Below are 15,806 nucleotides of genomic sequence, written 5' to 3'. Positions count from 1 at the left end.
CCAGCTGACCTAATCTATGCAGCCTAACATTGAATTATAGAAGTCTATAATGTATTATGTGGACGCTAGGTCAAAGAGATGTGTTTTTAGTCTAGCTTTGAACTGACAGAGTGTGTCTGCTTCCCGGACAATGGTAGGAAGGCTGTTCCAAAGTTTTGGTGCTAAATAGGAAAAGGATCTACCGCCAGCAGTCGATTTTGATATTCTAGGTATTATCAACTGGCCGGAATTTTGAGATCGCAATAGACGTGAAGGACTATAATGCGTTAAGAGCTCGCTCAAGTACTGCGGAGCTAAACCATTTAGTGCTTTGTAAGTAATCAGCAATATTTTAAAATTAATGCGATGTTTAATAGGCAGCCAGTGCAGTTTTGACAGAACCGGGCTAATATGGTCATACTTCCTGGTTCTGGTAAGAACTCGAGCTGCTGCGTTTTGAACCAGCTGTAGTTTGTTTATTAAGCGTGCAGGGCAACCACCCAGTAGAGCATTACAATAATCTAGCCTTGAGGTCATGAACGCATGAACTAATTGTTCCGCATTTGTCAATGAGAGCATATGACGTAATTTAGATATATTTTTAAGATGGAAAAATGCAGTTTTACAGATACTGGACACGTGACTTTCAAATGAAAGATTGGTATCAAAGAGCACACCCAGGTTCCTAACCGACGACGAAGACTTAACAGAGCAGCCATCAAGTGTTAGACAGTATTCTAGATTATTACGTGAGGAAGTTTTTTGTCCAATAATTAGAAACTCTGTTTTTTCAGAATTTAGAAGTAGGAAATTACGAGTCATCCAATTTTTTATATCCGCTATGCATTCCGTTAATTTTGTGAATTGGTAAGTTTCGTTAGGTTTTGAAGAAATATAGAGCTGAGTATCGTCTGCATAACAGTGAAAGCTAATGCCATGTTTCCTAATGATATCTCCTAATGGTCAACTAACTCTCATTAGAGTATTAAATAGACTGTCTGCTTAATATTTTCTAACTCTTTATTGTGATGGTCCACCAATTCTACTGACTAAAAGTAACTTTGCAACTACACGTCAACTTATTCTAACCCTAACCCTACCAGTCCACTAATACTAATACTCCAATGAGAGTTAGTAGACATGTAGGTGCAACATTACTTATAGTCAACAAAATGTGTAAAAGGGACCATCAAAATAAAGTGAAACCGACTTAATAATTTCATTACTTTTTGTTGTTTTCAGCAACAATAAATCAGTAAGCAAAAATAAACCAAATTCTCCAAGTACTGAAACAGAGGGCCTTCAGTTTTTTTTCCTCAGATTCCATGCTGTCTGTGCTAGCACTTTGATTAGCATTGCATAGTTGCTTAGTAATGTCACCCCCCACTTCTATAATACTGTACCAGTAAATGTGGTAAAGGTGAACACACTCCCTCTGTCTTAGCAGAGGGGTCTAAAGCCCTCAGGAGTGCCAACAGAACCCTTTTATCCTTCCCCCTCTTTCCATTCCTCTCTTTCCTAGACACTTTAGGAGGTTTAAGATTTAAAGAACGCAAGGCTCAGCCAATTAGAGATATAGTGTTCACATCCCACGCGGGTCTTGCATTGTGTTTTCACACAGGGGAAATGAGCACTTATCTAAAGTGGCCAACGATAGAGCTTTGCTGTTTATGCCGCAGATCCTGTGACACAGCAAACCCAAGAACTTAGAGTGCTCTTGAGTGCGTTGTCATTTTCAGCTGTGATATTTTAGACAGAAACAGGTCTGTAGTGCACAACAATGTTGGAGAGTAATTAAATAAGTCCACGTACATATTGTGGCTTCATACTGTTGTCACTTCTCTTCATAATCTTGTTCTGTACACAGATTTTGGTTATCCATGCAAGTGTTAAGTGCATGGCAGTATGTAGCCTAGTAGCATCGCTAATTTGTACTGCGATAAAACATGACATTCCGAATTGAGCAAATGGGCATTCTGATTCATTTTAGCATTCTTGTAGTGTAGCTAAATACTTTTTTGCTTGCTGCTATTGGTGCATTCAAATTGTGTTGGAGTGATTGCATTTGCAAGTTGATAACAATGAAAACAAACAATGAATAACAATTTGTTTGACTTATCATAATGTATTCTAATTATAATGTTGATGTGACCATTTTGTTTGTAGCTCAGTTATAGCTAGCTAGAGCTCATTCAGCTGGTTTATGAGGAAACAAATTTGATTAAATTAAATTTCCCATCATTCTCCGTGACAACACAAAAATGATAAAATACAGATATAACGCATTAATTAAACATCTAATATGAATCTTTTTGGTTACACTTTATTTTGATGGTCCCTTTTGAACATTTTGTTGACTATAAGTAACTTTTCTACATGCCAACTAACTCTCTTAGAGTATTAACAGACTGTCTGCTTAATATCTGCTAACTCATTATTGTGATGGTCCCTAACAGACATTCTACTGACTTTAAGTAACTTTGCAACTACATGTCAACTCATTCTAACCCTACCAGTCTACTAATACTCTACTAACACTCTACTGAGAGTTAGTAGACATATAACGTTACTTATAGTCAACAAAATGTGTTAAAGGGACCATCAAAATAAAGTAAAACCATCTTTTTGTTCTTATTTACGTCAGGAAGTAAATATGAAAATAAAATTCTCCAGCAAATCCATTTTATCAATTGACCAAAATCACCTGAATGCCTGCCGTGTCATAGTTATGAAAATCATATGTAGGAACTTTCCAGGTTGGCTTGAATGTGGCGTATCCTCATGCAGTTCTCAGCTGGTTTCCAACTGAAGCTAAGCAGGATTCAGCCTGGTCATTTCATGGATGGGAGACCTCGTAGTGAAGGGGGTACTATGGCCCGGTTTCACAGACAGGGTTTAAATTAAGCCAGGATTAGGCCTTAGATAAATTAGGACATTTAAGTAGCTTTTATAAATGTGCCTTAGAAAAAGCATTACTGGTACATTTTAGTTCTATGACTAGATTTAAGCCTTGTCTGTGAAACCGGGAAAAAATGCACTGTCCTTTGGCTTAAACCAGGATCCTGTCAATTTGTAGGTTGTTTTTTGATCTGCTTCCTGGCAAAATGTGCTGGTCTCTATCCATCATGGCTTCCTAATCATTTCCATGCACATAGATTAGCTAAATCACAGTGTTCCTGTCCCAAACAGCACCCTAAGCTCTCATGGTCTTCTTCTGAGTCTATACTTTCGTGACATAAAGCTGCTTTGACTGTAGGGAAGAAGTCTGCTGCGGAGCTCGTATGGATTAAGAGCAGATAGCAACTGCAAAGGGGACACTCGTGAACACCCTTCTGAAACCTACAATGGTAACTGGGGGGTTTCAGGGCTTTTCAGTTCCGTTTCTAATGGGCCACAGCCTGCAGAGTTCAATCCTAAACCAAACACAATTGACTGTACTGATGAAGTAATCCTAAAGACGTTGATTTGCTGGTTCTGATGTGTTTAATTAGTGTTGAAACTAAACCCTCCAGGTCATGGCCCTCTAGCCCTGTCCTACGGTCTTGTGGACTTAACACACATGCTGCAGCCATTGTATGCAAGGATGCAAGTGCACATGAAGTGTGCCATTTGGGACAGAGCCTCTGTCTCATCTTCACCAGTCACCACCGGTCGGTGGGAGTTCCTATGCATCATCCAGGGGTGCGTTTACCGAAAGCATTGTTAGCCAACTATGGTCGCAAGTTCCGCCATTATCAGCATAGTTCAACGAGTCTGTGTCTCCCGAAACCATAGTTCCAACGAACATTCGCAAACAGCATCGCAAAGACCTGTGGTTAAAGGAGAAGTTCACTTTTAAAATGAAAATTCTGTCATCATATACTCACCCTCATGTTGTTTCAAAGCTGTATGAATTTCTTTCTTCTGCTGAACAGAAAGGAAGATATTTAAGAATGTCAGTAACCAGACAGTTTTTGGGTCCCATTGACTTCCATAGTAGGAAAAAAATATACTATGGAAGTCAATGGGACCCAAAAACTGTCTGGTTACTGATATTCTTCTAAATATCTTCCTTTCTGTTCAGCAGAAGAAAGAAATTCATACAGCTTTGAAACAACATGAGGGTGAGTATATGATGACAGAATTTTCATTTTAAAAGTGAACTTAAAGGTGCATTAAGCAACTTTTCATGTTAAAAATACCCGTTTTTCTAACCCATACATGCTTAAACAATTGTCTGATGGGCTGAATGAGCCCTTCTATGATCTCTGCGATTGCCTCTATAATCCTGTACAGTAAAATAAATAAGAGGGATTCGGGACGGAATCAACTAGGCGTGACGTCATGCGCGTTCACGCTCACCTGGCTATGTCTGGCAGGTTTGTGTATTCGCCGCCATTATTATCAGCGAAGACAACTCAAGCGACTTTTGCAAAAGTAGAAGATGGATTCAAAGAGACCGGCTTCTAGTTCATCCCAAAACCCAACGCAAACTCCACGTAACCGCGTGCACAACTCTGGTTGCAGTTTCGCGTGTCGCCAGAAGGGGGCATAGTTCTGTAAAAACTCAGAGACTTGCCCAATGCACCTTTAATAGCATAATTTCTTGTTTACATGACATCTGGATGTAATAAATACTTATCTTTGGCAAAATCAGCAAGCTGACATTCAGTACAATCTGTATCTTTTATTTCAAATACATACAAATGTCATTTAGGTCTTTTAGCTTGTCAAGAGATTTAAAGAACTGTTTTTGAAGAGTGCGTATGTGCGCATGAGCTCTAGTATGTAAGAATGAGCCTATGACTGAATCTGGAAATAAATTAAATTAAATGAACACAGCGTGATTTATGATTCCAAACCTCATCACAAGTCAGATTGTGGATTGATAACATTCAGAATTTTCCATTGATAAGAGGAGGAGTTGTAGTCTGTCCAGCAGGTTTAATCACTATGGTAGTTTAGCTATTTTCAATTATAGCTTTTCAGGCTATCGTTTTAAAATAGCTTCCCCAACACTTTTAATAATTGCCGGAGCTAAAATTCTCAGGAAGGTGGACCTCTGGGAGCAGGATTGGACACCGCTGACTTTGACCAACATGTAGCACCAGTACTAATCCAGCTATCTCGTGTGCTAAGACTAATAGGAACCGATGGAGTTGCAGACAGCATGAATGGAGGGCCGATTTATTAGAGGCTTTCATTACAGAGAAAAAGTCACTGTTTGTGTGGGTACATTCATTAGTGTGTGCACTCTGTTCCACTACCAAACACTTTAAACCACAGAGAGCTTTCTGGCACAGTGCCATGTCGGCCATTAAGCAAGTATCTTTTAGTTACTGTTGGCACTTTTGCCTCTTTGGTGCTGAGAGACCCTGCAGAAGACAGTCTAGAGGACATTAAAAGAGAGAGAGAAAGGGATGGGGATCTCACATCCACACAGATAACAGTGGGCATCAAAGGTGGCATAGTGAGCGCAAGGGTGGCAGAGGAAAGCGCCTCTTTTCTCAAGCCTTCTGTAGATAAGCCTTTTTATTTGGCAGTGATGTAGCAGAGCTCTTTACGATAAGTTTAACTAAACACTGAAAGAAATCAGTCAGGAGAAGTGATGCTAAAAGGAGGCACTAAAAGGGGAGAGACACATTTGGCTCGTATGTCACTGTTAGCCATGATAGGAAAAAAGACACCATCTATGGATCATTTCAGGAACAGGTCGATGCCAACGATCCGAGCAAAGGTTCAGCAAGCGAGTATTCATAGCCGAGAGCTGAGATAAGGCTAAAGAGCAGCGTGTTATTATTATGAGGAGCTTTCAGGAGCCGTCCGGGGGCCTGACGTCTCTCTTGTTATCTTCATTAAATGTCCCTTGTGTTTATTTGTTGTTGTCTGGCTGTCTCTTCAGCTTGAAGGACACCATCTAAATGAACAGGGATGCTTATTGGAACTCCCACATCTGCTGAACTCCCCACGCGCACACACACACACACACACACACACACTTCCTTCCCCTCCTCTCAGCACCTGTGGCGCCACCTCCCTGCGGAGAGAACAAGCTCATTTAATTATCAGTCTGTCTGTATGTGTGAGTGTGGGTGTGCATATGTCTATCCTGGCACTAAAGTTATTAATTATCACGTGTGTTAACAGCAGCTTGGCACCTTGAAGAAACGCTTGTGAGAGCTTACGCAGCATTGGTCAGAATTGATGGAAGAATCATATATATTCAGCCAAGCTGCACTTAGACAAACGAGCACACAATTCTGATGTCGGGTCTGTCAAAATGAGCCCATTGTAAATGGTATTAGCCTTGACTGTGACTAAGATGGAAAGTCACAACACTGGCAACGTGAAGGGTAAAAACAACAGGAAACTAATGGATATTCTGACACGTTTACAGTCAAACAGCTCTACATATTTTCACAGGCTACAATATAACAGATTTTCATAATACATGTTTTGTACATTCACACATTTTCTGTTATTAAAAAAAAAAGCAAACAAGTTTTACAAAGCACACATATCTGATTAGTGACACTAACATGACAATACTGACACCTGCTGGAGGACTTATGGACTGCATCAGCAGATGATGATTCTATTCTATTCTATTCCATTCTCATTTATTTTCATTTTTTCATTATTTTCTACTCTATTCTTTTTTATTCTGTTTGCTATTGTATTCTTTGTTGTTGTTTTTACCATGTATTTGCTATATTTGTATTGTGATATTTAATTCTTATTTTTAGTTGCTGTTTTCTATTCTATTTATTTACATTCCTTTCTTTTGCTCTGTTTGTTGTATTCTAATCTTTGTTATTTACATTCTACTGTGGTCTATTGCTTTCTATTCTATTCATTTCCTTTCCTTTGCTCTGTTTGTTGTATTCTAATCTTTGTTTTTTACATTCTACTGTGGTATATTGCTTTCTATTCAATTCAATTCCATTCCACCCCATCACATTCCTTTCCTTTCCTTTCCTTTCCTTTCCTTTCCTTTCCTTTCCTTTCCTTTCCTTTCCTTTCCTTTCCTTTCCTCTGTTTGTTGTATTCTAATCTTTGTTTTTTACATTCTACTTTGGTATATTGCTTTCTATTCTATTCAATTCCATTCCATTCCACCCCATCCCATCCATTTCCTTTCTTTCCTTTCCTTTCCTTTCCTTTCCTTTCCTTTCCTTTCCTTTCCTTTCCTTTCCTTTCCTTTCCTTTCCTCTATTTGTTGTATTCTAATCTGTTTTTTACATTCTACTGTGGTATATTGCTTTCAATTCAATTCAATTCCATTCCACCCCATCACATTCCTTTCCTTTCCTTTCCTTTCCTTTCCTTTCCTTTCCTTTCCTTTCCTTTCCTTTCCTTTCCTTTCCTTTCCTTTCCTTTCCTCTATTTGTTGTATTCTAATCTTTGTTTTTTACATTCTAATGTGGCATATTGTTTTATATTCTATATTCTATTCTATTCTATTCTATTCTATTCTATTTTATACCTTTCCTTTCCTGTTTGATGTATTCTAATCTTTGTTTTTGACATTGTACTGTGTCTATTCTTTAGATTTTCTAATTCTGTTTTATTCTTTTCTTTTCAATTCTATTTTAAATTGTATTTACTTTAATTTTTAAATATTATTTTATTTGAGCTAATCTAATTTCCTCTGATTTCTAATGTATTCTTTTATTTTATTTGATACACCTCAGAGGTATTAGTGTGGAGAGCAAGCCAGAACTGCAGCGTGTGTTGGAGCAAAGGAAGAGAGAGCAGATGATAAAACAGAGAAAGCAGGAGGAGGAAGCCAGGAGGAAAATCTCTCCACTGGAACAGGAGCTTCTCAAGAGACAACAGAAACTAGAGGAGGTAGAAACCATACAATCTCAAGCTCAATATCCTCTTCTTGTATATCAGAGATCTATCACACTAAACCCTCTTTCAGATGAATATCCTGTTTAGCTGCAAAACACCAGACAAATATGCGCTAAATATCTGACAGATATATTTGTGTGTGTGTTTTGTGCTTTAGCTGGAGAAGGAGCAAGCAAGTGTGGAGGACAGCAACTGCAGCGCCCCGGAGTTCATCAAAGTTAAGGAGAACCTGAGACGAACGTCCTTTACAAGTTCTGGAGAGAAGGAGGTGTAGGGACACAGACTGGATCCAGATGTGTGTGTTTGTGCACAGCCAGTAACATAGAGACCTAAACACTGATCTTCTCTACTGCCTGTCTCACACCAACAACACCTTCAGCGCTCTCTGGAGCAGATTCAGAGAGGACCGAGATAAAGACAGGACCCAAAGAACCTCTGCTACATCTTCACTTCATCAAGAGCTTGATGCTCAAGAGGTTTAAAGAGACTGCGACGAGAAAGAGTGTGTTGTTCTTTCTGCTCTGGATTGGACACGATGGGTTAAAGATTAACTGTCCAGGCTGCTTGTGTGTGTGTGTGTGTGCGTGCGTGCGTGCGTGCGTGCATGCGTGCGTGCGTGTGTCTGTGTGTGTGTGTGTGTGTCTGTGTATGGACAGCTATGTTCTGGTTCTGTCACATTAGATAAAAAAAAGTGAAAACAAGGTACAAGGAGCAGTTTCAGAGCGAATAAACATTTATATTTCTCTCTAACCGAAAGGCTGAACATTTATAAGGCGACAATTAGACAAACATATCAGTATTATAGACAAATTATTGCTTACCAAACCGCCAAATATTTGTTCATTGCCTAATTTTAAACGTTGTCTCTTACACTTAACAATCAGCACTTGTCACTTTTAAATGAAAATATAACAACTACTATTGTTTTCAGCCTTTATCACCCTTGATTTTAAGATGAAAAATAAAAAGAACATAACATTGATCATTACTACAATGATGGCTAAAATGATGATGCACCATTACAAGAAGCTAACTATTTAATTTGACACGTCAGAGAGTTAAACCTGTGTGAAAATAGAGTTGTCTGGTTTGTGCTTATTCCAGTGCCTTTGTTTAAGTAATGCAACAGTATGGGCTGCCTGACATGGTTCAATGTATGTTGCACAGAAGTCTTTATGAATCTTTATGAAATGTTCCATAATATGGCTGCATATCAGGAAAAGTAAAGTTTCTTTCAAATTATTTGCTGCTTCATTGTTTAAACAAACATTTACAACTGAAAAATAGAACACAAAGCATTAATGGCTGAAACATGTTTAAAGTGCTATATGTTCACTCTCAGACCATTTATTTTTGTATTTTTATTTTTATTTAAAGCTGCAGTCCGTAGCTTTTTTTGCGTTAAAAATTATCCCAAATAAATTTTTGAGCAAGTACATAACCAGCCAGTGTTCAAAACTATCTGCTTGCCTTAGCTCGATGCAAAACGGTAAGCTTGTAATAATGTTTTTAATTCCAGTGGTACTGGTGGATTTCCCCAGGAAATTCGAGTATGTCTTTGCGTCATTACGTCACATCTGTACACATAAAGAAGTTGTCTCGGCTAGTAGGCTATGTTGCGTGTGAGGATGTTGGAGGTGGAGATTTATAGCCTTTTCTTACAGCACTCGATATAATTAAACTTAGCAATTTGATGGCGGATCCAGAAAGGTTCAAACGACAATAACCAGTGACAACTGGAGATTCACCCATTGTAACCGGGCCCGCGCGCAAACAAGGATAAATATCGGAAGGGCATTAAATGTAGTCACGCAATACTGATGTTGTTAACATTAACAATTTGAGAACAAAGTATTATTTGCACGGTTTGACGTGATATGATAAGCAATCGTTAGATTTAATCAGCGCGATTTAAAATGCTTTTTTCCCCTTGGTCAGAACAAAAGTGGATGTTACTTGTTCAGAAAATTCTTATGTTGGTCATACTTCCAAAAAGTAGAATCTGTGATCCCGAATGACACCGGCGCGGTGACTGACATTCTCCTCAAAACATCGGATTCATCGGCGCTGTGCCATGCCGAGGCACAACCCACGTAAAGTTGATAATTCCGCGAATAACTGCAATTGCAGATTTCGAACAGAGATGGCGACAAAGAGGAAAAACTACGGACTGCAGCTTGTTTCCATTTTTTATCTGTATTAGATTTTTTTTAAGTAAAATTGAAATAATATGTAATTGCTGCCTTTTCTGGCCCCTAAAGCCATTGGATAATACAACAATCAATTTGTTACTTGAGTACAATTCAGTGTTTATTTGCTTATGTCAAAATCATAAGAAAATATAAGAGTAGGCTATATTTTTTGTAGCTTTAGCCATGACCTTTTGATTGTTATAAAAAGAGAACTTACACAATAAATAAAAGGTACACACGCTTCATATAAATAAAATAAAATAAAAATATAGTAATAATAAATGTACATTTTGATTTTGTGCCCCTTATTTCCTGACATTAAATAATTAGTTGGTATTCTTTTATTCAAACAAATACCAACAACAACAACAAAAAAAAATCTGCTTTTTGCAAACACTCTTGCAAAGAAAACCATCTATGCACCAACAAGTTAACAATAAGCTATCAAGTTCAACTCTGTTCAATGCCAGCTCCCTGTCCACAGGGCCAGGCTTCCAGAGTGAGTGTGTGTGTGTGTGAGTGTGCGTGTGTGTGTGTGTTGTGAATTTTAACTAGCTGCTCTAAAAGTGAAGTGATGCTACAGGAGGTCACAGGGCCCGGTTCAGGGTTATCATGCTCGGTTTCACTTTAATGGGTCCTCGTGGAGTTTTTCTTTTTTTTCACTGATGGAAATTCTCCATCTTTCCCTCCATCCAGCTTCTCGATAGCTTCTTAATTAGAGGGACAGGTAACACTATATCCCGAATCACAAGACCCTTTGTCCACAAAAACACGCTATCCACCTCTAATCTGTTTAATCCCTAAGAATCTTCAGGATCCGATTTGTTGTGCTCTAGTAAACAAGGGCTAAATTGTTTGACGCGAGGCAGTTGTGAACCTGAACTGAACGATGGCACACCTGAACTACATGCAACACAACAGCCTGAACATGGACACTGTGTTTTAGGTGCAAATACCAGGCCAACACAAAATGCATCTGCTATGAATCATTAATATTCATTTTCATTTTAAACCAAATTAATAACTGATCTGAATCCAATATGTAAGCTACAAAAATGATAATCAATTGATAAGCACATTTAGCCATTAAATGTAAAAAAAAGAGTGACAGAAGCTAGTTATCGCACTTTCAGTGAATATCTCAGTTTTAATTTTGAAGGATAGTTTGTTCACACAAAACCTTAAAGTTACACTACCATTCAAAAGTTTGAGGTTGGTACGATTTTTGAATGCTTTTGAAAGTCTCTTATGCTCACCAAATCTGCATTTATTTGAGCAAGAAGGCCGTAAATATCATTACAATTTCTAATAACTGTTTTTAATATATATTCAAATGTAATTTATTCCTGCGATCAAAGCTGAATTTGCAGCTTCATAACTCCAGTCTTCAGTGTCACAAGATCCTTCAGAAATCATTCTAATATGATGATTTGATGCTCAAGAAACATTTCTGATTATTATCAATGTTGAAAACAGTGTTTTTTTTAGAATGCTTTGATTAATTGAAAATTCAAAAGAACAGCATTTATTTGAAATATATATTTTTGTAACCAAATAAATGTCTTTACTGTCACTTTTGGTCAATTTAATGCACACTTGCTGAATAAAAATATTAATTTCTAAAAAGAAAATCTTACTGACCTACATTTTCAAAGAATATTCAGCATATATAGCATTTAATCTGATGGTTTTCTGAATTTTTTATACAATCGAAATCTGTATTTATAGTTTTATAGATTGTGAACAGTAAAAAAACAGGCAAAATCCATGACATTATTGCCCAGGAAAAGGATAAAGTTTAATGAACATATAGTGGTGCGTGTAGTCACATTATATGGAGTAAGTTGTCATAAAGAATCCTTTTATTAAACAGCTTATTACAGACTTTTGGAACAAAATGATCTAAAACACTGAAAATGTAAAAGTTAGCATACAAAAATATCACATTTTGACCAAAGGATATAATAATTGAAGAACTGTACAAAATTGAAACACATATAACGACATACCCCACAATTTAGTTCAAAAATGTCCTTAATATCACTCTGTGGTTTTATTGTATTCATATTTGCCCAGCGACTATTACAAAAATGTGACTATTTAAAAACAAGCAGGCAGAGACGTTTTAAGCCTATATTTAAGTAAATATGATACGTTATGATAATATATACATATGTGTCAGTTAACCACATCTAAAATTGACGGAATGACATTCAGTGCCACATCTGAAGCCTCCAGCTTCTTGTCTGTTTCTTGCAGCTGGCTTGCTCTGTGTCCAGTGTTTACCGATAACATCTGAAGATGTGCAGTAGTTTGCCCAGTGTTGGCTAAACTGCGCTCTGGTTTATGCAAATGTCCATTCCTGTTTTGGGCCAGTTCCATGTGTCCGGGCGGATGCTGAAGGTCACACCCCTCTGCTGTGGGACGGGCTTGAGTCTCAGGTGAGGTAAAAGCAGCAGGATTCTGAACTCAGAGCTGAGATGAGACATGGAGCCACACGGACAGCTCATACCAACGCTACTCATCCTCATGCTTGTGACCTACATCTGTGAGGCAGGTATGGGAAACTTTTCCTTTTTATGTTTTTCTTATTTTACTTAAACTTTTTTTGTGTGAATTATCATTATCTGATGAAGAGCCACTTGGCTTGATGAGAACATGAAATAAACAAATGGATTTATTTTTATTTTCGGAGCTATGGTGTGCCAACTTTTCCTTCCTTTTTTATGATAATGAATTGACAGTTTTTATCATTGATAAAGGTAGTTTATATATATGCACTAGTCAAAGTCTCTTCTGCTCACCAAGGCTGCATTCATTTGATTAAAAATACAACAAAAAATATTTAAAAAATGATTAAATACAAAAAAATAGAATCTTTTGTAACATTATAAATGTCTTTACTGTAACTTTTGCTTAAGTTAATTCATCCTTGATGAATAAAAGTATTGATTTATTTTATTTATTTCCCCCCAAAAAATAAATCAATATTCTTACTGAGCCCAAACTTTTGAACGGTAGTGTTTAATGTAACAAAAGCTTTCTATTTCAGATAAATGCTGTTCTTTTGAACATTCTATTCATCAAAGAATCCTGAAATAACTGTTTTCGACATTGATAATAATGAGAAACGTTTCTTGAGCAGCAAATCAGCATATTAGAATGATTTCTGAAGGATCATGTGACACTGAAGACTGGAGTAATGATGCTGAAAATTCAGCTTTGATCACAGGAATAGATTATATTTGAATATATATTCACATAGAAAATAGTTATTTAAAATTGTAATAATATTTCACAATTTTTTTTTCAAATAAATGCAGCCTTGGTGAGCAGAAAGATTAAAAATCTTACCGATCCAAAACTTTCGACTGGTAGTGTATATATATATATATATATATGTGTGTGTATATATATGTATATATGATATTTTATACTATTATTTATACTATTGTATTTTTATATTTGTATTAACATTCATTTTAATTAACATTTAAATTAATAATTTGATGCAGTGCATTTATGGTGTACATGTTATTACAATGTACTTATATTTGAAAAATCCCTGCATGTGATTACAGCTGTAATTACACTGTTGACCCTTCACTCACCCCTTAACCCATCCTTGAACCTACCAATACCACCAAACCTGACCCTAACCTCACCCGTATCCCTGCTCAATAGCTGCAAATGGCTTTTGAAATACAACATGAAAACAAAAGTACCTTCTTTTTTACAAACTTAATTAAAAAGTTATCTCAACGTTTGGAAGGTTTGAAAAAGAAACAGGTTGAGATGTGTACAGTGTGGAAGATTCCCTGTGACAAACTGATGATGTGATTGGGTTGTTTGTTTCAGCACTGCTCCGGAAGTCTTCCGCGGTGGATTTTCTGAGGTCTGGGAGAGAGAAGCGTGCGGTGAGATGTCAGCATGGAGGCTGTAGCTCTGAAGACAGCGAGGCAGAAGAACTACTGGAGGCCAACTCAGATTACGTGAGTGGACTACAAACGCATGGAAGCCAACATCAGCTTTTTTTTTTACATTATAGCCACTAAAATGTAGATATCACATTGAATATCGGCCATTCCATTTTATTTGTACAATATTGGTGGTTTAGTGAGACAATCTTAAGGGTTTTAACCCTGTTCTACTGACAGATGTATTATGTGATGTAGGATCAGTTAAGTTGATTTTGAAACTGAAAAGTACCTCATTAAAACTGGTAATCTATTTTCACTCATCAGGAGCAGGACAACTCAAAGATGTTCTTCAATGGTGGATCTCAAGTAGGGGTGCACATGGTAAGACTCCAACACTAGATGGATGGATGGATGGATGGATGGAGAGAGAGGGAGGAATGGAGAGAGTGAGATAGATAGATAGATAGATAGATAGATAGATAGATAGATAGATAGATAGATAGATAGATAGATAGATAGATAGATAGATAGATAGATAGATAGATAGATAGATAGATAGATAGATAGATAGATAGATAGATACTTCATGTACTGTATCACTCACCTGCTTGCTCACATGTCTCACTTACTAACATGTAAAGTGTAACTCAATCCATCCATTGGCGGCTTCTCTGAACTCCTGCTTTTCTCTCAGAGGCCTGACGGTGAGCCACAGGGAGAGGGATCAGGAATGTAGCCCTGCGGCTCATGGCTTCACCGGGGGAAACTCATGATCCGATATAAGCACAGGTGCTCCAATGTGGAACAAAGTCAGATGCTATAATAATATCGTAGAATGAATTGTCTTAAAAATGAGAATAGACTCCTAAAGTGTTTTTGGATGTTAGAAAATCATGAATATTATGATTCAGCCTGAGATGGATACGTTTCTCATGTAATTCTAACATAGATGTGGTGATGCCAACTTTGGTGCTTTTTAAAGAATGCTGCTGTACAACCTGTTATTACACTATATCATGGTGCTAAATTAACATTATTCATTCTAGAGGACAGTATTTATACACTATACAAACATAATGAATGAATCTAACACAATATAACTTCACTAAAAAAAACCTCAATGTTACCATGTTACATATTAGATTACAACTTTTTTTTTCTGGTGGCCAGTGGGTCAATATATTCAGTAGACTCAGATGTAAAGATTCAAAACAATTCATGTTTTATTTTCCTTTACAAAAAAAGGTTGTCATAAAAACAATTATTTGGACTGCATATCAATAAAATGTAAATGCCATGGTATATGATTATGCTAATCATTCAGTACCATGGTATATGTCAAAGTACCAGGGCATTGCCATCTAACACTACCATGTTTAGGCCTGTGTTGCTGTTTATGTCAACTTGTCAAAACACACACAATACAACCTATATTATTAGCCATACTGTAACTTCATTTACAGTGTAGATCATAACATGAGCTGACTATATTTTTACCAATGTCTTTTCTTAAAAGTGCATCCTATTGATTTTTCTCAGTGCAAATGCTATTAGACTTACTGATTTACAAATATTACATATTTCCCTTTTCTGCTTTGTATTCTGGTTTTAATGTCTATATTGGCAACATACAAAAGCTTGCTGACATGCTAACATGAATAAACAGCATTATCTGCATTCTTGCTGGAACATTTCATTCAGAAAACAATATAAAATCAATATATATGAATGAGTGGGCAGGGTGATTTTCACATCATTTCGTAGTAAAAAACCCTCGGCTGCCAGATCCAGTTCTCAAAAGTCTTGTGAACAAATATCCAGTATGTGTTTTATGGCCACATAAACTAGAGTTACTAACCATGCATAATCTTCATTCTTT

The 15,806-nt window shown here is 37.0% G+C and overlaps 2 protein-coding genes across 4 annotated transcripts in view; both read left to right on the top strand.

Annotated features, from left to right (window-relative positions):
* LOC307150422 (protein FAM107B) overlaps window positions 1-11,622 on the top strand; it is a 37,140-nt gene extending 25,518 nt beyond the window's left edge. For all 3 annotated transcript variants that reach the window (XM_079857649.1, XM_079857651.1, XM_079857650.1), the window contains 2 exons: window positions 7,653-7,809; window positions 7,973-11,622. In XM_079857649.1, the coding sequence (XP_079713775.1) occupies window positions 7,653-7,809; window positions 7,973-8,089 (274 nt within the window). In that variant the 3' untranslated portion in view covers window positions 8,090-11,622. The remainder of the gene's footprint in view (window positions 1-7,652; window positions 7,810-7,972) is intronic.
* A 495-nt stretch (window positions 11,623-12,117) lies between these two features.
* Window positions 12,118-15,603, top strand: LOC307150569 (uncharacterized protein). The gene is made up of 4 exons (XM_079857919.1): window positions 12,118-12,564; window positions 13,866-13,999; window positions 14,252-14,308; window positions 14,622-15,603. The coding sequence occupies exons 1-4, from the start codon at window positions 12,495-12,497 to the stop codon at window positions 14,661-14,663; spliced, it is 303 nt and encodes a 100-aa protein (XP_079714045.1). The 5' UTR covers window positions 12,118-12,494; the 3' UTR covers window positions 14,664-15,603.
* Window positions 15,604-15,806: the final 203 nt, after the last annotated feature.

This window comes from Squalius cephalus (assembly GCF_949319135.1).
Source record: "Squalius cephalus genome assembly, chromosome: 22".
NCBI lineage: Eukaryota > Metazoa > Chordata > Actinopteri > Cypriniformes > Leuciscidae > Squalius > Squalius cephalus.
The sequence above is the reverse complement of the archived record's forward strand: the minus strand, read 5'-3'. Positions and strand labels throughout refer to the sequence as shown.